Genomic DNA, 24,628 nt, shown 5'->3' with positions numbered 1-24,628 from the left:
TGAGCAGCTTGTGACAAAATATCTCAGGCAGTCAACTTCCTTAAAGCATGAAAAAGGAGAAAATGACCACAAAATTTTACTTTTACACATATTCAAAGCAAAAAATCATGGTGTGAGAGAATTAGACAGGCAAGCTTGGACAGCAATCTCAGGAATTCACAAAGTTACAAAGAAGTAAAATAAAACCCCATATGACCAAAAGAGGATTGGAGCTCAATGAAGCAAATACAGAAATAATGTAGATCCTATCAGAAATAAGGTCAAAATCTGCTAATTTTGAAAAGCATATAGAAAGCAAACAAAAGTCCTCACTAAAGCAAAGGTTTCACTGCCTCTATTAAAAGATAATTTGGAAAATTCCTAGAATTCAAACTCTCCACTAAAAATTCTCTCAAAGGACTGGTAACTATGTTCAGAAAGTCTTTTTTACTCCTGAAATAACTGGGAAATTCATGAAGTATTTAATGACAAGCCCTGTCACTTCAGCAAATTTCCATGAGATTTTCTGCTAAAATAACTTCCTTGTTAATGCCTAATTTCCAAGGAAAAGAATCCTACCTCTTTCTCCTGCATTTGTAGCAGTGCCTGGTGGTACCGAGAGGGGCTGCTCTGCCCAAAGTCAATTTTAGGTGTCATCTATTGAAGAAAAAGTTCAAATCAACCAATGAAGTCAAAACCAGCAAGTCCAAGTACAATCAATCCTGACCAGTGATTAAAAATAACATGAAAGGTTTGTTTGCCCTTCTGAAATACCAAGGGGATATAAATACCTACCACAGTCATTGGCACCCGTTTCTCTCGCAGGTATCTGGGGTTTTCTAACTGAAACACAAGGCAGAGAAAAACCAGCAGGTCAACAATGTCTGATTTAGTCCAAGACATCATAACTAAACTATATTTAGCACAGGAACTGCATCACTCAAAGAACCACAGATGAGATTTCTACATGCCTTCAGTGTTATAGAAATAGGAAATCTGCCTAAGAGATCATTTGGTTGGAAATCTACTCAGCAATTTTGGACCAAAAAATTGCACTTTTTTCCTCCCACCTCTTGTGGTTGCAAAAATTCCATCAATGCATATCATAAAGATATTTGGCAGCTACATACACAATCTTATGCAAAAGATTTCCAACTTTGCTGGCTAAATTCTCACTGAAATCAGTATAAAGCTACAATACATTTACAGATTGTACTGATTAAAATCTAGTGCTTTGGAAAAATTACAGTTGTGGGTGCATTGAAACTATAGCCACACATGTGAGTTATAGAGACAAAACATAAGGAAATAATTCATTAACATGGCTGTATAATTAAAACAGCTCTCTTAATCACTATTTTTAAGAACTGGAGACAAAGCATTGTTCCCAACCCACTTCCTCTATCAGACAGCTCTATCTTTCTCATTTTCTCAGATGATGAGGCTCAAACATCACATCACAGAGAAAGCAGAATGCCCAAAAAAACCTTTCAAGGGTATAATCTTGTAAAATGTGGCAGTGAGATCTGGAATATGAATGAGATTGCAATACACATTAAAAAAAAAAAAAGTTGTAGGATTAGGTTGATCTACGAGGCATGGCAAATATATCAAATGCTTGCACTTTCTGCAGTAGCATGAAATAAATTTGTGTGTTGAATTTATCAGTGGAAAAGAGGCTTAATCCCTCTGAAATTTCAATTTGATACAGTATTATTCATTTCCTGTCCCAAAAGGTGATGTAGGATTTCAGTGTGGTGTTGAGTTGTCATTCTTCACCCAGAAGTTGTTGCAGATACTCACATTTAACACACCCCTCCAGTTTGAAGGAATGGTGTTATCCAAAATTTTAATGCATTAGCTGAAAGCATCAGGAAACCAATAATTTAACAATAACCTATTTATTGCCAGGGAGTTTACTGAAACAGTTACACTCAACTTTCTTTCACACAAAGTATCCTGTGTTGGCAGTTAAATCCATGGGCAGCCACCAGGGAATGAAGGAATCCTGGATGCACCCACTGCCACAAAAAAGAGGAATTCTGGACTCAGAAGAGACTGTGAGGAGAGGAATACAGGAGTGGGATCAGCCTGGAGCACCAACCACGGGAGATCCAGTGGAGGGGAAGGAAAAGCAAATCAAGAGAGAGGGAAATAAAAGGTCCACAAATTCCAAACTGGAAAAATTTTGGAGGATTTTCTTTGTCCTACACATTTGTACCTGCAATAGGATTTTCTACCTACATTTTACTGGTATTCTATTCCTCCTCCCACCTCAATTTGGCCATTCCCCATCCAGCCCACACTCCAGATCATCCCCAGGGCTGAAGGTGTTTGCCAGAAGCTCAAGGCACTCCCCAGTTTGGCATCAGCGGGAGCAGTGGAAGCCTTGACCAGTATCTGGTGGAATCTGGAGAAGGCTGCACAGCCACATTTCAAAGGCTTCAGGATTTCCCAAAGCCCTTTCTCTCATGCAGAATCACCCTCTGCTTTGGCTTTTTTAAGCCAGAGTAATATAAAAAATGTTGTAAATATTTACAATTGATTAAAATCCTTTATCTGCCCATGGCATTCAGCTGTTTGCAGCCTTCACTTCAAAACCATCTGAAAAGCTAAGGTACATCCTACTTGTTTATGGGAAAGAAGGAAAATGTGTCTCTAATACTTTGTAGGGCCCAAGTCTTGCATTTTTTGATTTTGTAACAGCAGCCATATGTGCTTTGAAGTTAAATGTTCCCACTTTGTTACTTGTTGTGGATTATATCCACTTAAACTGATCTGTAAACATTTAATGCCTCAACATTCATTCTTTTCATGCTGGTCTTCTGCAAAACCTCTTGTTCTCCAAATTAAACCACATTAAAGAGGGAATATCACAATAATGAATGCCCCAAAAAAGAAAAAAAAAGTCTGTATTTATGAGAAACATGCAAATTTAAAAATAATAAGCAAAAGGTCAAAGACAAGCCAAAATACATATGTATGAAACTGAAGGACTGCCATGAGAAGAGCAGTAAATCACATGCTTTTTTAAGAGTATGAACCAAATAAATGTCATCATGAAAGACATCTTTATTTGAACTAGAACTGAACTCTAATTTGTAAATACCACTTCTTAACAGAAATGGTATTTTGAATGTCTTTGTAGAAAAGATTTTGGATTCCCCTGCTCTATTAGGCAGTCTGGCAAGAAATCATGTTTCAATTTGTGAGGAGTGCAATGGTCACCTTCTCCTTCTCCTAAACCAGAGCTGTGAAGGTGTTGGATGATCAGAATCCCATGAAGAAATCCCCATCACCTAACAGAGATAATCTACTTCATTAAAATGTATATATTTTCTTAAATTGAAACAAAAGTATTGCAGAAATCGACATAAAAATAAAATTCCAAAGTTGCATTTCAAGCAAATTAGCCATAATTTGTAAGTTCAGTATTTTCAATTTCTACTTTTTTTAACAACACCTAAAATAGTCAAAACTAAATATTTATGAGTTATGCAATTTTAAAGCTATCAATGGAAGTAATGAGTGAAGTTGAAATGCTTCACTCAAAGCATTGACAAAAGTTGAAATGCATTCCCCAAAAAGCAAGGACAGTGCAGGAAAAGCACGATTTTGAGCTTTAAGTACTTCCACAAGCCTCATCCTCATCAATTACATTCCATCCCTCAGGCTGAAAATATGGTCCAGTCCAGAAACTCCCAGCAAAGCTTTGCTCTTTTGCTCAGTAAATACCACAGCAATGACAACACTGAAGTCATGGTTCCAAACTAAAGTTCCACTCTTTGGAAGATGTTTCTCCAGGGATGAGCATCTCCAATAATGCCCAACTTCAGCCTGTGTCAGTCCACTCACAGAATATTGTGAATATTAAGATTCAGGGAATAAAACCCCAACACTTGCATCTGCAGGCTCGTTGCACATTCCCCCCTAAGCTTCATCAAAGACAAAATGGGATTGTTTTCAAAACAAGGATGGCAAAAACACACATGAAAGAGTTAAGAACACTTAAGACTTTGAAATGGTAAACAACTAAACTGAACCTTGCCCTAAATTCTTACTTTAATCTACCAAACCCAGCCAGCCAGCATGTTCCCTACAGAAATAACTGCTGAGTAGCTTCAGGAAATTTGAGTAAGGACATTCTTATCTAACATCATAATTTGTAGGGAAGTTCACTTTAATGCTGCTGTTGCAGTCTTAGTGGAAGGACATTAAAGCACACGAAGGCTGTTTGTCAGCATGGAAGTTGAATTTATTTTTTGAAGTCGCAACACCACTCGGAGCTCACTGTGGGAAAGTTTTCCCAGCACTGCTGCCCTCCAAGGCCACAACATATACAGTAGGTATGTTTATAGTAAGCAGCCAGACTGAGAAACCAAACAAAAGATAATCAAATGGCTTGTGCAGAAATGGTTGAGCTTAACTAGACTGGAAAGACACAGGCAGATGTGAGCCAAGCACACAGAGCAGGCACAGCATCCACTGCTGCTGCAGCCTCCCAGCAATTCCCAGCACTCCATCACTTAACCCTGTGTTAGAACACTTTGCTCCAAGGAAGGAGAAAGGAACACAGCCACCCACCAGGGAATTTCTTTGGTGTCAGTCTTCTCCAACCTGCCCTAGGCAATCACACTTCCCAGGACAAGCTCTTCTGGGCAAGACTGAGCGTCCACTCAGCCCCACATCACTTCTGGGAAAAGCTAAAGAGTTAATTCTTGTCCTGGCTGAATTCCAGGGATGAAAAATCGTGTTCTCCCTGATTAAAAAGCCCTTTGCTGTTTCCCTAGGGTGCAATCTCTTTGTGTGCTTTCCACCTAAAATGATGTGCTGAATTTCCTGGGATGTTTGAAAGAGCTGCTTTGTCACCCCTAAAACTGGCTACAATTTGGTGACAAGTGAAACTGCACCACAGACATCATGAAAGAGAGAGAAAGACAGGTGAGATAAGAATTTGCAGGGGTTTAATTCATTGCTGTTGCTTTCTGTAGCCTTTATTTTTCTTATCCAAAAATTATGTTTGTCTACAATCTAAAAAGCTCAGCTAAAGAGGAAGAAAAAAAAGGGAAAAAAAAGCCGTTTAATTCCCTTATCCAACGAGGTTTTTTCCCTGACACTGCACATCTCTCACAATATTTAATGATTTCTGAGACATAAACAGGAGATAGTCACCTTCCCTTCAGTTATGAAGTGCACTAGAGTTGCAACAATATGCAGAAATGTATTGACAGCTGTTGATGAAATCAGACCACAGAACCACAGAAAAGTCTGGGCTGGAAGGGACCTTAAAGTTCTTCTCATTCCCTTAGCCCAGGTTACTTTTATTATATTTCAGGATAGCTGAAGAAGGACAAAAAGCTCAAAGTAACAACATGATCAAAGATTACTGGTATTTATGTGTCTCAGCTCCTGCTCCTGAAACTTTCCCCTTCAAAGAGCCACACAAAAGGATTTCTGTTTTTCTACACTGCAAATGCACCTTCAAGGCATGAACTGATAAAGGACAGTCCCCACTTCAGTTTAGATAAGAGTCAATACAGGCTAAGAAAAACACACTTTATAATATATGTAAAATGAGTGTAAATTAGTATTCCACGTATGAGAGGCAAATTTATCACAATCAAAACTCAACTTTTTTTCAAACATTTACTCATGCCTGATTAGAATCTAAAGAACTTGACTCATAAAATGTTTGATTGGGATAATCAGGAATGCTGCAAGGAAAAGGGGAAAATTCTTTTATTACTCACAAAAAGTAACAATATCAGCAAAGAAACACAACAGATTTACTTCTCCTGTAGAAAATGTTATTATTAAGAACAAAATATCTGAAGCCTGCAGATTTGACCTCTCATCTTAGTAGAAAACTCATAAAAGCATTTCCCAAAACTTTCCACAGTATTTTTAACAATATTATTAAAAAAGAAAACTCAATCACTGATGTGGGTATATCATAAAAACTGAAAACACATCCAGAATGTGACCTTAAAAATACAAGAGCTTTGAAGAAGAGGAAATTTAATATATACTAAAGAAGGAGGAGGCTGAAAGATAACAGTAAAAAATAAATTAACAATTTATAGCTGGTCACTTCAGTCCCAAGCTGGAGCAGTGAAGGCTCAGCAGCACCTCAGAGCTGGAAGACACCAGGGCTGTCTCACCAATGTGTGCACCTAGCTGGGTATTTGCAGATTCTTGGATAAAAGCATGGTCTGCAAATAAACTTGCCCAAAATACTCACAGCTTCCTAAAAGGACACGGATCTTACCAACAAAAATCCTTGTACGACCAAAAAAACCCCAAGGAAAGTTTCAAAAGCTTTTCAAAACAACTCTTCTTCAGGCCAGGCAGCTCAAAGTGAAAGCCCTTCTGCATCTCCTTTCTTATCTTCCCCCACTACTGAAGCAGTTTTTGGGTCAAGGGTCTCCTGTATCTCAGGTGGGATCACTGTAAATTAAATTTCCCACATGGTTTGCAGCTGGGAGTAGCAATTAAAGGACAGCAAGATGCTCCCATGGCAATTTAAATGCTTGCAAATAACAGCAGCCACATCTGACACTCAAACCTTACAGATTCCAAGGGATCATTTAGTGGGGTTTTTTATTTTTAGCAGTGACATATTCTTTAAGTGTGACTCCACTTAAAACTTCCTGACCCTTTCAGAACCCACTGGAGGCCATGATCCACAGCAGGGAAATGCTGTTCAGCACAAGCCCTCACAGACCTCTCCTTCACAACCTCCAATCCCCTTTGTCAGGTAACTCCCAACAAGTCTTATCAGGCAATCAAAGTCTCTCATGAGCGACTTCTTTAATTACCATCCCTGGAGAGGAGACTTGAAAAACTGATTTATGTGCCACGGTAGCCAATTTGTTATCCAAGGGAGCTCCTGTATCAGCAGAGGATCATCACACTTTAATAACCAGCCATTATCAGCACAACATGATTGCAAACTGGAATTTCAATTAGGGAAAGAAATAAAATACAAATAAAATGACAGAGATAAGAGATAAGCAGGCAGGCAGATTGAGACTGATAGAAAAATGCAGGATATAAAGAGATCCTTTGTCAGCATCAGTCAGTGTAATTTGAAAAATGGCCATGAGCAAGTTTTCCCCCTTAAAGCAGCTTTAAAAGCTCAAGGTATTACAGCTTTCTGCTCCTATCATCCAATGGATAAATACAGCCCAAATATTCCAAATCTGCAAGGCATTGCACCTTTGTTTCAGGCACCTGTGCAATGTTGGCACTTTCACCCATCTCCACCCTCAGCTTGGAAAAAGCAAGAGAAACACCAAGAAGGACAGAAAACTATTAATATTCTCTGTTATCATTTCTGATTGCACTGAAGAGAGCTTGGCCATCCATGACAAACCTGGAGTGTAACAGGCAAGATTTTTAAATGCTGTCATATCCCTCTGGACTGACAATAGTGCAGGAAGAATAATGATCATTTGGCAGCTGATTAAAATGACAACATGAAAATACGTGATCATTTTCCAAAAAACAAGGCTGAACTATTTCATTAAACTCACTCTCATAACTTCTAACTTTGGCTGCAACTCTGTGAGCTTTCAAACTATGAGAATAAGCCAAAAGAAGGAAGAAAAGAAAGAAGAAACCTCCCTGTTAAAATCAAAGTGATCTTTTCAAAACTAAATTGCTGCAAGGATATTGATTCCAATGAAATAGGTTAAAGATTTGGTGGTACAAGTGAAAGAGTTAAAAAAAAGACAAAATAACACAATAGAAAAAATACATTAAAATACATCTACAGAAAAGAGGGGCTTCATTGTCTCCTTAGAACTATCATAGACAGAAACACAACCAAGGGAATAAAGTCTTATAAGAGTAATAAATTTGAATTATTAAAAGGGAAAGAAAGAGGTGAATACACAGAAAAGCCTCCTGAACACGTTCAAAAGGAGGCACACTGACCAAAAAAACCTGAGTTGTACTAACAACTTACAAATTCTGATTTGGTTAAAAAAAATAAACACAGAAAGCCAAATTCTTCTTTCATTAATAAAAGTATAAATAAAAAATAATGGTACAGAGTCATCAAGAACTAGTCTGAATTTCTACCAGAGTAAGACTCTTGGTTTTGACCAACAGCCATTATTTGGCCTGATTTATGAGTAACTACATTAAATGTGTAAAGATTATTATTACTTAAAATTTCAATGTTTTCTTCTCATACATTCATAAATAACCTTTCCAAGCCTTAGCAACTCATTTCTAAAAGATTCCCACACAAAGTTTTGCTGGCTGAGCTCAGAAAGCAAACTACACTACTGAGAAGCTCCCCCTGCAAGTTAATAAATAAGAAAAGTACTCAGTTTATTTTACCCCAAGATTCCAACTATTGAGCCGTGCTTCGAGGTCATCATCATCAAATGAAAACTTTCTTTTGTGTTGATCATCCTGGAACATGAAGAAAGTCAAAGAAAATATCAGAATTGTTGGCAATTTTTTTTTTTAATTTAAAATTAAACTTCTCATTGACTTGGCCATAGCTGCACTGCCCTTCCAAATTGTGTCCCAATACTTCTGACAGGTTTCACCCCAACAGCTCAGTTTTCAGAGGATACTGGGCTGAGGAAGCAGCTCAGAGGATAAATTAGCCTGGCTCTCCACTTTGATGATCTTCTTTATTTATTTACAAAGCAAGGGTCTCCTTTGTAGAGGGTGAATTTACTAAAAGACCCAAAATACTCCATTTTCAGGCATCTATTCATCCCCACAGTGCCTTTTCTGGGGCTAATGCAGAATTCAGAGATCACCTGATCAGCCCCCAAATAAAAAAGCAGATTTGAAAGTGGAAGGAAACCAAGGCAGGGGAGGTTATCAAAGCAGAGGACAGAGCTGCTGCTGCCCAGCTCAGGGCTCCTCCCTGATCTCCAGCACCCAGCCAGGGCTGTGGTTACTGCTGCTGAGGGAATTGCCTCTCAGAAGAAAGGGTTTTCCTGTGGGATAACAACAACTACCAACATTTAATGGATCTAATGTGGAAAGCTGGTACAGAACGTTTTCCTTGGCCCAGGTATTTAAAAACAACACTGAAGCCTGAATTACTTTGTGTCATGAAGTGAGGTTTGTGTATGGGCCTGCCAGCAGCTCTTCTTTAAATCTCATTTGTCACAAGCAGCCAGTGAGCAGAGCTTGGGCTGCTCTTAATCCACACTTGGTTGAGGCAGCTCTTAATGTTTCTTAAATGTTTCTTAAAAGTCTTCCTGCTCCTCTACCTGGGCCTAAACCATGCCAGAACACCTGTGGAATCCCAGAACACCCCTGACAATGGAACAAGGTGTTTGTTCCAGCCAGCCAAACATTATCAAACTGGCAAAGCAAGAGAGGATTGTTTCACTTAAAGGCCCTTTTAGAGCTGCAATCACAGGAGAATCCAGTGTATGGAGCTGAAGAACAATGAAGAGCAGTGATTTGTCCAACACTGACCTGGAAGCTGCAGCAGAGCCAGCAATAACAACAAAAAAAATATTAAAAATAAACAAACCAAAGCAGCAAAACTCCCCTACGAAACTTTAAAGCCCCAAATCCAGGTTTCAACTGAAGAATATAATTTTTTTTCCAATAACTCTTCCATAAGGAATATTTCCTGAAGTTAAATAAACAGGAAAGCAATAAGGAGACATGTAGTAAAGCCAGCATGTGGTTTTATTTTTAATGATGGCATTTCTGTATTTCAATTCCATTTGTATACATACAATCAACACACACATAAATACCTTCCCAGCAATCAGAGCCTAGAGTACAGACACTGATTTTTGCCCACTGAGCACCTGTAACCTGCCCTGATAAACCATCCCCTTGCTAATCCTCTATTCCAGATGCACAGCAGAACACAAATTTCCTCAGAAAGGAGCTTCCAGTTTATCCTGTTTGCACTTCATGTCCTCATAAATCCTCAGCTGTGCCCAGCTGCAATCTTTCTAAATGAATCAAAAATGAAGCGTGGGCAGAGCTGGAGGAACAAACAGGAAATTCAGTGCTCAGAGAGGGGTGAGGGCTGCTCTAGGTGTGGTGAAGGACACTGCAAGGCCACAGAGCACATTTTGGAAGGTAAACAGCACATTTCTTGGTATCACACATTTGTCAGGAGTAATTGTCAGTGCAAAGCTTGCAGTTATATAAACAACATCATTGAATATGTTGGACTCAAAGGGTTTCAGACAAAGCCTGTGCAATGCCTTTTCATCAGTCAAAATGCTCCTTGTGGAAAGTCTGATGAAACAAACTGTCCAAAATTCACTCTTTCAGAGGTCAACCATCACTGAACAGAGCCAGAGGCATCTATGCAGCTTTCTTTAATCTGTTATTGCAAAATACAAGATGATGTCAATGCAGGCACCTTGCCAAGCCTGGGGAAAACAATGCAGCAGACACTGAACACACAACACTAAACAGAGGTCAAGCATTAGGATGAGCTCAGCATCCTACAAGAAATTCTTTTGCCCTGCACTGCAGAGGACAGATTTTGATGAGCTTTAGTGCTCCCTTGTTAGAACCCTGGTCACTGAGAATTTCAGACTTTCTGTGCTGCCAGGCACTGACCCCCAGGAGAACACTGCACTGACCTGAGGCTGTGGAGAGGCTTCCAAAATGGAATGGCAGAACTGGGATTGTGGGGGTGGAGTTTGAATAGAAGTGTGTGATATCACAGGGTGGGAAACTCAGAGTTGAAGGGTTTCGAATACAGTAATATATATAAATAAAGCAAGATGGAGGTTTTAGGGCAGAGGCTGCTCCTTCTTCTCCACCTTCTTCTCCATGGGTTTGGGTGGTTTTGTGTAATTGGATAAAAAAGTCCCCACTGCAGGCACAGTTGGTTGGTTGTTGAGTTAAAAGTAAAAATGATTGAGGTGTCATTTCTTAATTGGACAGTTGATCCTTAAAAGGCCTTATATAGAAAGAGAGACAGGGCTCCATTTTTAGTTTGTTGGAGTGAAGTGCTGTACAACTCAGGGTTTGTGAGTCTGTGACATAGATCAGAACTAATAAACATCTGAGTCCCAACAAGAAATACCCTCCAGCACATTTAATCCTTACCCTGGAAAAAAGAAGAAACAAGCTCGACACTCCCTGTCACTCCCTCCCAAATGTCTGCACCTTTACACAGGGATCATGACCCACCCAGCTGGAAATAACAGCTTTACAGGGCTGTGTAAAAGCACCTCAGGGGAAGCAGAGCTTTAGGACAAAAAGGAGAAGCATCTTACAGACAGTGACGTGCCTAGGTCATCTTCATCTGTCCGGTGAGGAGAGCTCAGACAACGGGATATTACTGATGGCTTCTCACTGAGTCTTTCCCTGTTAGTAATGACAGGAGGAAGCAGAAAGAGAGGAATTCATTTGCAGCAACTTGTGGCACACAAAGGATGTTAATCACGGAATAGAATTGGGTAAAATATATACAGGAAAATAACTGTCAAGATGGAAAGATCAAAAAAAAAAAAAAAGGAAGAAAAAAGAGAAAAATTTCATGTTAAAGGCAAACAAAAGAAGCCCTAAGTGTTCCATTAAAAAAACACTGCCAAACAACCCCCACCAAAAAACCCACCAGAAATATTGTGCACCTGACAGTAGATTGAAAAGCGTTCTTTGTTTTCTTTCACTGCATGACCCAACGTCTCCCAAAGGATTTTAGGGTAAATCCAAGCTAAGGAGAGGGCTGACCTAAGACAATGTTTTTGAAACAATATTGCTAAGAATATCAAACAACATAAAATGGAGCCCAGTGACTCAGAGAAGAAAGAGGAATTAAGGTGATGGTTGGTTGCACCATAGGGGAGACTTTTAAGACCAAAAATTAGGTTAGAACAAGGTAAATGATCCTATGACACACAAAGGGCAGGAATGACACAGCTCTGTACAAAGGCAGGTGCTTGAAAGGCCAAAGTGGAGAGGAACAAGTCCCAGAGATTGTCTTGGTTTCATTTCATTTCTGTTTTTTGGACTAAGGTGGAATTTATGGGGGATGATAAAGAAATGCCCACAAGACAGGACACAAGCACAGCATGACCAAGTGCTCTGTCCAGCAGAGGGATTTTCTGGAAAAGCTTTTGTTGTAACTAAAGCTCTTGAGCAAAGAGAAATGCAGATCAGCAGACAGGTGAAGAGAATTATCACTGATGCACCTGGTCACAGACATTTCTCAGCCACAGAGTAGGGGGAAAAAGAACAAAATAAAGTAGAAGTTTTAAGCATTTATTAGATGGGTTGATACAGCAAAAGATCCAAAACAGTAGTGAAACACCCTTCAGCACCCACTCCACTGTCAGATCCACAGGTATTCAGGTAATTAAAAACTGCTGTTGGTCCCTTCACCTTCCTGTAACTGGCCATGTTATATTAAAGTCAAATCAGACCATTCAATGCCTCCCTTCCTTTCCATCTGGCAGCAAATGAGATGGCTGCTATGCCAAAAAGACACTGAGATGAATGAAGTGTTTATGAACAGAACAACGACTGCTGGATGCACAATATAAACCAGTCACTTCTAGGGAGACAAACACAAAGTTTTTACAAAGCACAGGGCCCCAGCTTTCATCAGAACAGCAGGGAACAGAGAAATACAACAACTGGGAGCCTACCTTCCCTTCCAGCACCAATAAATCCCATATAAACAACGTGTATGGATGCACAATAACAATTACAAAGCAGTAAATAGTTTAGATAAGCAAAGTCTTAGGGGTAAAAAAGATCAAAAGGAATATGATAACACAATGACTGCCTCTTGCATTTCTTACCAAGATTTCATTTGACACAAAATTACCTTTAATTAAAGGGAGATAAATCTTTGCCTGTGAGTAAATCTGCCCTTTCATCAGATTTCCTTTCTGAGTAATACTCAGGTTACCTAACAATGCAATAAAGTTCCAATTGTTAAAAACGAGAGAAAACAGAATTCATGCCCTCCTCATTCAGATAATCAGGAATATCAACAAACACACAAACCAGCCCAAGCTACCTGTATATTTGCAAATTCACCAAAGGGAGGACGAAAGCCTAGATGCATTCTTAGCTCTGTGCTTGCTCTTTTGAAGAGGAACTGAAGAGGAAGCTCCTTTACTTGACTGTACAACCAGAATTTGAAACAATTAAGGATGAACACAATATTACTCCTATCAACTATGTACCACCTGTCCATTACCCTTTCCAGCCTCCTGCTAATACAAGTCAGGCTCCAAAAAGCACAAGATTCTTTTTCCTCCCACTGCAGGTGAGTGAAGGATGAGCAGAGTTTTGACATCAACCTGTGACCTCGTGCTCCAGCCCAAGCAGGGAGCTGGCACAGGAGGAGGCAGCAATTTGCTGCTCATAAAGAAGATTAATAAATATTCCTTCTAGGAACAAAGTGAGGGAAATTCACTGATTCCTCCTGGTCCAGCATGACTACACACTAACCTTTAACAATGTTTTCAGGCACACTCTATAAACATAGAGTAGAATTCTCCTACAGGGTCAGAAAGCCCAGGTTTCTGTTCAAACCAATCTAAATATTTCTCACACCAACCCTCTCTCATTTCAAAATAAAGCTGCACCTTTCCAGTCCCAGCAGGTTGGATTTATTCATCAACACCCCAGTTTGCAAGTAAGGTTTGTATATCTAAGGCTTTTATTTAGGCAGAAAAACAGCTTCATATGGAAAAGTCAAAATTGTCCAACACAGAATTATCTGTATTGCAAGATAAAAATCACTATGAAAAGAATTTCTGTTTGTTTGGGTCTTTGAAAGGAGAGAATCTTGAGATAAAGAACATCAAGCAGTTACTCAAACATGTCTCACTGACATTATCTATTTTGCCCTGAGAAAATGTTGTAGGAACTGAGTCATGGCTGGAATGCAAAATTTTCATCCAACTACACAAATTCCATGGCCATGGATGCAGTTTCCCAGTGCACATTCAGAAGGGAGAGACAAATACAGTGGAACTCGGTCACCATCTGCTGGCTCTCCCTACAAACTGCACATCCAGAAATATTTAATACATTACTGTTTTACCAGCACTGATTGCTCATCCAAAATTGTAAATACAAAGAAAACCAGGATCTATATGTTGGATATAGGTAATATCTTAACATTGTGGCCTTTAAGTAAATATTAAATATGTAAATATTTTGTATTTTTCAAAACACAACAGCTGAAATATTTACCTTCAGTATTTTTTTGCAAAACTTGCAGGAAAATTAAGTTTCTTATTGCAGTGAAGATTAATTTATGTAATCTACAGAACTATCAAAATTTTCCAACACAAATTCAGATATCCTTAGCCACAGCCCCACTCTTGGTCCAAGCATCCAATGGAAGAGCTGTGCATAGACACCTGATTTTTAATTCCTTTAAACCAGCAACATTATTCAATTACATTTACTTGCTTCTCCTGGCATGGAATAATTTGCAGTCTAGGAAATAATTTGCAATGCAGTTCTCTAGAGAACTCAGCAGGGTCAGGGGAATCACTCTGATCACCAATGTAGGTATTGCTTAATTCCCACAGGACAGAAGGGGAAAAGTGAAATAAAGCTTCACTACACCAAAAATAACTTTGGGAACTTTGCCAGGCCAAGCTGAATCTCAGGTTCAGACACAAAATGGGAAAAGACATCAAATTCCCAGTATTCCATTACAAACCAGGTAGAAAAGAGAGAAAAACTATGGCAAAGAAGGGAGGGAGTAAGTGAACTGCACCTCAGCTTTCCTCCAGCAGGGACCAGCCCCAGTGGGATGAAGAGGGAGGAATATGCAAATGCCACCCCAGCTGACAGCACAAGTCAGGAATTCAGAGTAATTAGGTGTACTTTTACACCACAAATATGGCCTTGTAGAGATTTCAGTGTGCTGAACTGGGCCTAACAGGGGAGAGCTGTGCTGATATTGTTTTATTGCTTCTAACACCCAGAGTGACACTTTGACTTGATGCTGCTCCCAGGGACTGACAGAACCTGCTCAGACCCAGGCCAGGTACCCTGACATGGCACAACAGTAACAAAAATTCTTCCAAGGTCTCAAAAACCATTTCTAAAACATGATACATTCCTTGTTTTCATAATGTCAAATCTTTTTTTTTTTTTAATTAAGGGTATCTGAACAGCTCTTCCTAACAATTTTCTGAAACCATCTGAATCTAAATCTGAAACTAAACTTGAAAATGTGTTTCTAACACAATGAAACAAAACCAGAATCATTCCTTTTCCAGTGAATTCTCTGTAATTCACTGACCAAATCAGTAAGATCACAACTCAACTGGAAATTCTCCACTGTCTGCCTCTGGTTCTTAAACCACAAGTCTGTTATCAAAACCACAGGTTCTTATCAGAGCCCAAATGCAAGCAACCAGAAGAGCCCCTAATCCTCAAGAAAGGGAGGTACAGAGACCTCAGACAAAAGAGTAACTTTTGAAATGATTGTTAGAATTATACATAGTTAGTTAATGGATACAGAAGAGTTTCATGATATTCAATATTAATGTGATTTAACTTGCAAGTCTCCATCTGTCACTTATCCAAATCACTGCTGGAAAAATAAAAACACGATTGAAAAATGATGATAAACAGCATAAACATCAGTGTGCCTACACGAGAACAGCTAATGGTGGCCACTTATGAAAGATGTAAGTGAATATATTAAAAAAGAACTATACTTCTGAAACTAAACTTGAAAATGTATTTCTAACACAATGAAACAAAACCAGAAGCAGAGCAAACACTCACTTCCTCTTGCACAGTACCTACTGAGCTTTGACTAATATTCACTCCATGTCTAAGAGTGCTTCCTTCACCAAGGATTTCAGAGAGGTTAAACATTAATGACACTTTAAAAGGGACAAAAAAGAGGAAATTCCATCCATGACTGAAATGCAGACACATAAAGAAAAAAAGGAACACAGATCCTGATAATCAGCACAAAGTTGCACTATGTAAGAAAATTCAGACAGGAAATACTTAAGAACAGTAGATTAAACTGAAATTTACCCAAGAATCCCACAAATTAGGACAGAATAGAGCTGAAGTTTCCCAAGTGTCCAAATGACCAGCTTGTCACTCCTTCAATACTGCAGGGACATCTTTCTAAGCCAACAGGAAAACAAGCCTTAATAACTACACATTTCACCCTTTTCCCTGCTGTAAACAGCTCTATCCTCAGCTGTCTGGGACTGAGGATGCAGTTTAAGCTCACTGGCTGCTGCAAATCAAAAACCTAAATCTCACTCAGCAAAACTTGCTTATCTGCAAGGAGCCACTATTCCATTTCCTCTAAAAAACCTGTGAGCAGCAAACACAGAACAACCTCTAAATCTACCATCTGTATGCTTGTTTATATTTCTAATCTACAGGGAAAAAAAGCCATTTAAAACTATGTGATAAGAGAGCTGCTTTCAGCATCATGGCCTTAGACTACAGATGTAGGCTTTGATTTTCTATGTCAAGTGTCTGGAACCGAAAGGAGGAGGAGAACAAGAGAAGAGAAAGAGGATAGGGGGATGGGACATGGAAGGAGATGTAAAAAAGTCAGAGAAGAAGGCATAATGGAGAAAAGCAAGAACAGAGCAGTCTAGAAGTTCTCATTACATTGCAGAGCTTCTGACTATAAACACTGATGGTGAGTCCATGAGGGAGTGCAATAAATGCATCCAAACTGAGACACCCAGAGCTTACAGCTATTAAATACAAATCAAACACTGCTGAAGCAAGGACAGAAACCTTACCCATGTGCAGGAGCTGTTCCTGAAGATGAGTCCTCCACAGAGGATACATTGCTGTCATGGTTTCCCAGGTCTCTCGCCCACTCAGATAAGCAGCCAGCAGGGCAATTCCGAGCTCTTGGTGAGCTTGGTTCATCAAAATAAACTGACTAGAATGAGAACAAAAGCAAAATCAACAGGAGAATATATTTACACAGAGGGATTCTTTACACCCTTAATGTCATTTCTTGCAGGGCTGCCTGCAGTACAATCACTCCTTTTCCAGTGAGGTCAGTGAGGTGTGCAAATTCCACCTTCCCAGCCCATGGGAATTCATGGCAACAGTGTAAATATTTACCAATACTTCTTACAGGATGGGTAATTTTAGCAGCAATTGGCATTGTTATGTCATTGAAGCTGATGTCAAGGTTTGACACAGCATATTCAGTTCTTCAGAAAACAAACTGCAACTTTAACGATATCTATTTGAATTCTGTAGTCTTCTTAGGCTACTGAAGCCACCACCTTTAAGAACAATTTTCCTTTCAAGAGAGCTATCTACTGATTAGGACAAAAGAAAGCCTCAAGGGCCTTTTATTACATTTTCCAAAGAACTTTCTGTTCCTTCAAGCACCTATTTTCATACACCTTCTAACCAGAATTTTGAAGACACAAAAAGTTTTGCCCATTGAAAGGTTTCCCCAGCATCATTACAAGAAATGCCTTTATTTATCACACGAGTTCCACTGAACCCATTCAGAACCATTCAGAACCGTTTGTCACACTTGTGCCAAATCTAAGACAGAAAAGCAATTCCAGGATACATTTTAGCAAGTTTGTCTCACAAAGTAATGACACTCACCATGTAGGCAGGCAAAGTTTTCAGCATTCCTTCCTCTGGTTTCTGGTTGAAGGGCCCGTTCAGAACTCCTCTCTGCAGCATGTGGAGCAGCAGTTTTGCATACAAGTTTCGATTCTCCCTTCCCACTATTCCTATGCCTGCTGCTGAAGGTTTGCAGAGTTTTTTAATCCATAGTGAGCATCTTACTCTTTCTGAAAATACAGATATATGGGGTCACTATACATTTTCAGAGCTAATCAAACACATGCAGAAAGCAGAAGCCATCACCGGCAACAATTTTGTATGTTTCTCCCTTCTACACCAAAGTTTAAAACTAAACAAACTCCCAAATGACCAAACCAAATAAAATAAATGGTTAAAAACTTAGAATAAAAACAAGTCTTTAACAATGGTTCAAATTTACACATTGCACAAACATTTTCTATAAATTCATGTTTACCAGAAGTTTACATCACTTTTGTAAACAACATGGAATTGGAAGCCCAGGAATTCTGCACTCACTGCAAGAGCTGCCATAAACTACAACTTACAGCTTGCATGAGCATTAATACTTTAAATACACAATAAATCCTCATCCATTTAAAAAAAATAAATCTCTATTTACACAAGATTTGCTATCAGATAAGGAAATTATTCATTTAGTTAAATGTTTATACATAAAGCTCTTAATTTGTAGGGTTTGTGCCTTTAATAATAACCAGCCTATTGTAAAAATTAGGTTTATGCAACATCATTTATTAATTAATGTTCCTATTATTACACATTCCTGAACAAATGTTAACAACTTTATAATTAAAAAATATTTGCTATCTCAGAAACAATGGCCATTAAAAGCTTTTAGTTTCTACTGAACTAGGTTTTTAAAGATTGATGTTAATGTATTGTAAATGTGCAAAAGCACATTTACATCATGAAAACAAGACAGATAAGGTCAAACAATTGCAGTAGGTACCTAAAACATCCAACTTTAGAAGTTGTGCAAACCCCCATCAACCCCCAAAATTGCACCTTGTAATGTCAGAGATGAAGCACCTGGTTAAATTATTACACATAAAAACTGTCAGTCCCTAGGGCTTTGTTATTAGTGTTTAAATGCACATTTTTCCATCTGTACCTGAACTGTTCTGCAGGTTAAGGACATAGGGCTTCATAGCCACAATACAGCGATCTAATTCCGCATCCAGTTTTTCCTTTATTTCATCTTCACTGCTCATGTTGAAAGCACACAAATTAACCTGCAAAATTAATGCCATTGATGTAGAAAAGGTCAAATTCTGTTTTACATCAGTCTCTCTTCGTCTTAGGGCACACAAAGATGTGCTTGGAACAAAACAGAAAGTGAAACTAGATGTGTTATGTTCAAACAAACACAAAACTAAGACAGAGTCTTTGTAAATAACAGGTTCTCAGTGTAATCTACAAGAATGAGCTTGTTTAGATTTGAAACGGAATAGCCAACCACACAATAAATATATTCATTACACCCAATTTGTATAAAACACCTGAAGGCGTTTGTGTGATACCGCATTCCTAACTTGGAATCCCTTAGAATTAGATGTTTGGGGTTTTTTCAAAGAAGAGGGGGGAGAAAGGAGGGCAAACATCAAGTAGAGCGATAGTTACAAGTAACAGAAGCAAGAAGCTGTCAGGACTGTTCTTCAGGAAGCAGCACCGCACAGAGCAGCGCTCTCCGCTCCCGCGCCGTTCGTTCCCCGGCGGAGCGGGACCTTTCCTGGCACATTCCAGCAATGAACGCGTTCCGTGCCGGCGGAGCCGCACACCCGGGCCCGCCCCGGGCCCTTCCCGGCGGTCAGCCCCGGCCCCCGGCCGTGCCCCCGGCCGTGCCCCCGGCCCGGGGCGCACTCCAGCGTCCCCGGCAGCCCTCCCTGCCCCGCCGGGCCCCGCGGGCCCTGCCCCGTTACCTCGGGGGGCTGCGGGTCGCGGCCACGGCGGGGGGAGGCGGCGGCGGCGGCCGAACGTTCAAACCGGCCCCGCTCCCGGCGGCCCCGGCCCGCGCGTTTCCGTTTCCGCGGTGACCGGGGCTGGCCCGGCCCGGCCCGGGCGGCCTCGGGCGGGGGATGGAGACTGCGAGCGCAGCCCGCAGGGGCTGGGGAGTTGTTCGTCCCCAGGAACGGGGAAGGCTCCCGGCATTGAGGAGTGCGGGGAAGGTGCTGGTGGGGCACCGCGGAAAGGCCGTCACAGCTCTGAGAGGCGCTGGGCTCTTCGCTCTGGTGACCGGGGACGGGAGCCAGGGCACGGCTGGGGCTGTGCCAGTGAAGGGTTAGGTTGGATTTTAAAAGGTTCTTCCCCCAAGGGTGCTGGCACTGCCCAGGCTCCCCAGGGAACGGGCAGGGCCCCGAGGCTGCCGGAGCTCCAGGAGCGTTTGGACACGCTGCCAGGGATGCCCAGGGTGGGATTTTGGGGTGTCTGTGCAGGAACAGCGGCTAGACTCGATGCCCGAAGTGATGAATGTCACCACAGCCCAGCACTGCGGCCATGGCTACACCCAGTGCTCTCCCCCAGATTCCCTTTGTAGATAGTTATGGATCCGCTCAGACACGCACGGAAAACGCCTCAGGAGTCCCCAGCAGAGCCTGGAGGAGCTGCGGGGCAGAAACGGGAGATCGCAGAATCGCAGAATCACACAAGGTTGTCAGAGACCTCCAATATCATCGAGTCCAACCCAGCCCCAACCCCTCACCCAAACCCTGGCCCCCAGTGCCACATCCAGGCTTTGGTAAACACACCAGGGATGGGGACTCCACCACCTCCCCAGGCAGAACACTCCAGAACTTTGTCATCTTTCCGTGAAAAAAATGCCGAGTGCAAAGTCCTGTCCCTGGGTTTGGCCGATCCCAGCACAAACCCGGGCTGGGTGGGGAATGGATGCAGAGCCCTCCTGGGGAAGGACTCGGGTGTTGATGGGTGAGGAGCTCAGCGTGCCCCAGTTTTGTGCCCTGGGCTCTGATCCCAGCAGGGGCAGGAGGGGAGGGGGCTCTGCCCTCTGCCCCTCAGGTGAGAGCCCACCTGCAGAGCTGCCCCAGCCCTGGGCCAGCCCAGGGAGGAGCTGGAGCTGCTGCACAGAGCCCAGAGGAGGCTCCAGGATGATCCCAGGGCTGGAGCCAGGCTGGGAGAGCTGGGGGTGCTCACCTGGAGAGGAGAAGGATCCAGGGAAACCTCAGAGCATCTTCCAGGGGCCAAAGGGGCTCCAGGAGAGCTGGAGAGGGACTGGGACAAGGGATGGAGGGACAGGACACAGAGAATGGCTCCCACTGCCAGAGGGCAGGGATAGATGGGATATTGGGAAGGAATTCCTGGCTGTGAGGGTGGGGAGACCCTGGCACAGGTGCCCAGAGCAGCTGGGGCTGGCCCTGGATCCCTGGCAGTGCCCAAGGCAGGCAGGTTGGACAACCTGGGGGGTTGGAGCAACCTGGGACAGTGGAAGTGTCCCTGCCCATGGTAGGGGGTAGAATGGGATGGGCTTTAAGGTCTCTTCCAACTCAATTCTACAATTCTGTGCTATGAATTTAATGGGAGTGGTCCACGGCCTTGATATGCAGGGGATGGCCTTGGTGCCTTGTGAGTACAGGAGAGCTGGGACTAGAAAAGTGAGGGTACAGCAGCAGTGGGGGACAAGCCCAGGTTCTTTGTGATGTGGTATTCTATTCCTGCTAGCTGGATATTGGCTGTTTCTATTCTTGTATCTTCATTATGATCAACTTTTTGGGGAAAAAATGTTTCTGTTCAGAGCTTAGTCAGAAATATTTGCCACCCTGAAGTTAAAGGTCAATAAATCAGAAGTAGCTTTTGATCCTGAGCAGTGGGGGGTGGGTGCCAGAAATATGAGTGGATAAAATGAGAATGAAATTCCAGGAGAAGGTTCAATAATTGCAGAGCCAATTTTATTCACAGTTTCTGAGTAAAATCTGTTCAAGTATATTCTTGTAGGTAATAGAGAGATTTTGAGCTCATTTTAAAACATTAAATGTGCTCCATATTGCTGATGGTTTCTGGGTTGTTCGTGTCCTATCCCAAGGACAGAGAGCATGAGGGGGTGTTGTGAAATTGAAGAATTTCAAAGCACATGCCTGACACTTCTGCACAAAAACCATGAGTTGTACTTGTTTTGTAGCCATTTCGAGAAAATCATCAATTAATCCAAAAGAATTAGAGAAATCTTTCAGCTGCTCAGTCTCTTCCTGAGAGAACGAAGTGATTGTGTGTATGTATGATCCCAAATAAACCCTCTGACCTCTTTGATTCATACATTTCTCTTTCCCCAAAATCTGTCATGGGCTTTGCTCTGTGTGTAGCATCTAAAGCGCTTTCATCTCGAACAAACAAACTCTTCAACACTTCTGAGTTTGATTCAGATGCACATACAGATCAAACAAGAAGCCCTTACATGTACAGTAGGAAATTGGCTGTTTTCTTTGATTTCTGAGCTAATCTTCAGCAGGAATGATTCTGTGTAGGGCTCATTGGGTGACACATCTGACAGCTACACTGGGGCCTACTCAGAGTGCCTTAAACCCACATTTGCACAGAAGCAGTACAAAAATCAGTGATGGAGTATTTCAACCACAGTAGAATCACAAGAGTACATTACAAGGATAATGTATTATCTTGAAATTCCAAATTTAAAATAGCTGTCATTTGATTTATATTGGAACATGGGACACTTCTCATCTGTGTTAAATCCATGGTAGATCCTTGCAGCAGAGTAAAGCTGCTGTGTTTCTGCATGTTGCCTTCAGATTTGAGTATATCTCTGTCATACTCATCACAGAGTACTTTGAAAAGCTGAATTTGCTGGAACATGATCAAAAAGAGCACGAGGCCAAGCAAAATCAATGACTGGAACCACTACTCCAGGAGAAATTTCCTGAGGGAGTAGATCCAGTTTCTGGGTCTGCTTCCCAAGGCAGAGCAGGGTGGCCAGAGAGGTTGGAGCCTACCTGAAGTGATTTGACAATTGCATAACTTCTGTCCAAAAAACCAGAAAGAAAAACACAAGATTGAGGAAATGACTGAGGTCTGGTCTCCATCCAAAGCTGCAGCCTGGACATGAGGAGCACTGATATGCCCTGGCCATCCTGAGTAAATCACTGCAGACACACTGATACAGAACACAAAGATATCCCAACCAGAATACAGAACAGATTCCCAATTTGAATTGTAAAAATACAGTCATTTAAGTAAAACATACTCAATACTTTTTTTCCCCCCCACATTTTACCATGTTCTCTTACCTCTTTAACTGTCTCAGCAGGTTGCCACAAGTAACATGAACACAGCTTAAGGCATTTTTTTCAAACATCTCAAAAAATACAGAAAAAAAAGCAGGCAGGTCTCACTGCCTCACACCAGCTTCTGGAACACTTCGAGTTGCAAGACATTATTTTTCAGCCCTTCTGAGCAAATCTTTCATGTCTGGAAAGTTGTGATTCACAAACACCTCACTACTTCAAAGAGTTAACAGGTCACAGATATTTTTTTTCTCCCTCTTCTTGCTTCAGGAGAGTAGATAATAAATTCAGCATGTGAACATTGGCTCCTAAGGGTGATCCTTTCAAGTATTCCAGTGCTTCACATCCACTGAGGAAGCAGGGCCAGCTGATTTGTTCAGTCATTATTCTGCTCTATGGGTAAGTAGAACTGGGAAAATTTCCTTAGAAAAACCTCAGTTTTCCTGAGGCAGCTAGTTTTTTGTGCAAAACACAAGGCATTTCAGGGGCAAGCTGCATTTGGGTGGCAGTGAATGCTAAGTTTGCTTACGCCAGCTTCACAGGGTTTGCTGTGACACACGAGTTAATATTAAACTGTGTTTGGTATCTCAGCAGCTGTCCTGAACATCCTGATCCCAGAGATGGATCCACACCACATTTAGACTGGATTTCCAAATTAATTGGCTCCAGCCAGCTGAGCTGTGTATGTGTTAGAAGGACTTCTGGGTATCTTGGCCTGCAACCTTCATTTGAGGATCCCACCTAAATGTGTTCAACCAAAATATGGCATACACTACAGCAACAAAATACCCACTTCAGCTGCCAGCATGAATTTTCTGTCTCTGCATAGAAAATTAAATTGTTGCTGATTACAAAGTACTAAATACTTTATAATAGCTGCCTGAATCTCTCCTTAAAAATAGGAAGCATAAGGATGAATTATATCAGTCATACTATTAAAATATTCATATGCAGCCTTACAAAAAAAAAAAAAGATATTTAGAATATGTTTGGAGTTCTTTAATGGCAGCTCTGCCATCTTACAAGTAGCTTGATCTTAATGTTAAATGGTCCTTTTAAAAGTTCTGCAGTGGATTATTACTTACTGTGGAGCTCATGCTTTTTATCAAAGAAAAGGCTTTTAAACTGCAGAGGGAACCCTCTATGACTCATGACAATTTATTGTAAGTGTACCACAAATATTTCTCTATCACTTTCTAGTATGTTGAAATTATAATTACTTTTTCTGAATCAAAATACAGACATAAGCACAAAACTTGCCAGACAGGATCATACCAGTAAGCTGCCTGTATCATAAATCAAATTAAAAGTACAGTTTACTTCAGAGCTACTTAATGATCAGAGATCAGAACTGTTGCTCAATGGTGTACAGTTCTCTTAAAAAAACAACAACAAAAAAAAAAAAAAAAACCCCAAAACTGAAGCAATTATGTTGTGTAATATTGAAACAGAGGTAAAAATTAACAGTGGTTTAAAACAGTTTCAGGTGAAGTTAGAATCTCTAAAACGTAAACAGTCTTACTAACTGAAGCAATTTATTTAGAAATATTTAAAAAAACCCTTTATCTGATGCTGTTGATGTTTAAATCATGGTTGGATTCTTGGCTTCTAAACTCATTTGGAAATCTCTGTCTTTCTACTTACGTAAATTCTGGAAAATCCCAGGCTCATGGCCCTCTGTCTATCTATAATTAAAGGTCTACTCCCTGTCACAGGGGAGTGGTAATGGAATCAGAACCCAGTAATTACTAATGATCAAGGCCTCTTGCTATAAATCAGTCTAGAGCTAAAGGATCTGATTGATGATTAGGTAATATTAAATAAGAACACACTAG

General features: G+C 41.0%; 1 protein-coding gene across 7 annotated transcripts in view; it reads right to left on the bottom strand.

Annotated features, from left to right (window-relative positions):
• CEP112 (centrosomal protein 112) overlaps nt 1-19,611 on the bottom strand; it is a 162,119-nt gene extending 142,508 nt beyond the window's left edge. For 3 of the 7 annotated variants that reach the window (XM_059864084.1, XM_059864088.1, XM_059864089.1), the window contains exons 1-8: nt 19,168-19,384; nt 18,659-18,779; nt 17,545-17,735; nt 16,707-16,852; nt 11,217-11,307; nt 8,329-8,403; nt 775-822; nt 559-636 (exon numbers count right to left, since the gene is read on the bottom strand). In XM_059864084.1, coding sequence (XP_059720067.1) covers nt 559-636; nt 775-822; nt 8,329-8,403; nt 11,217-11,307; nt 16,707-16,852; nt 17,545-17,735; nt 18,659-18,758 — 729 coding nt within the window. In that variant the 5' untranslated portion in view covers nt 18,759-18,779; nt 19,168-19,384. Of the gene's footprint in view, nt 1-558; nt 637-774; nt 823-8,328; nt 8,404-11,216; nt 11,308-16,706; nt 16,853-17,544; nt 17,736-18,658; nt 18,780-19,167; nt 19,385-19,466 lie in introns of those variants that run through there. The other 4 variants (XM_059864086.1, XM_059864091.1, XM_059864085.1 and 1 more) reach the window with 3 other exon arrangements.
• Between the last annotated feature and the right edge of the window lie 5,017 nt (nt 19,612-24,628).

Source organism: Haemorhous mexicanus, chromosome 20 (genome assembly GCF_027477595.1).
Source record: "Haemorhous mexicanus isolate bHaeMex1 chromosome 20, bHaeMex1.pri, whole genome shotgun sequence".
Classification (NCBI taxonomy): Eukaryota; Metazoa; Chordata; class Aves; order Passeriformes; family Fringillidae; genus Haemorhous; species Haemorhous mexicanus.
This window is presented reverse-complemented; position numbering and strand designations above follow the sequence as displayed.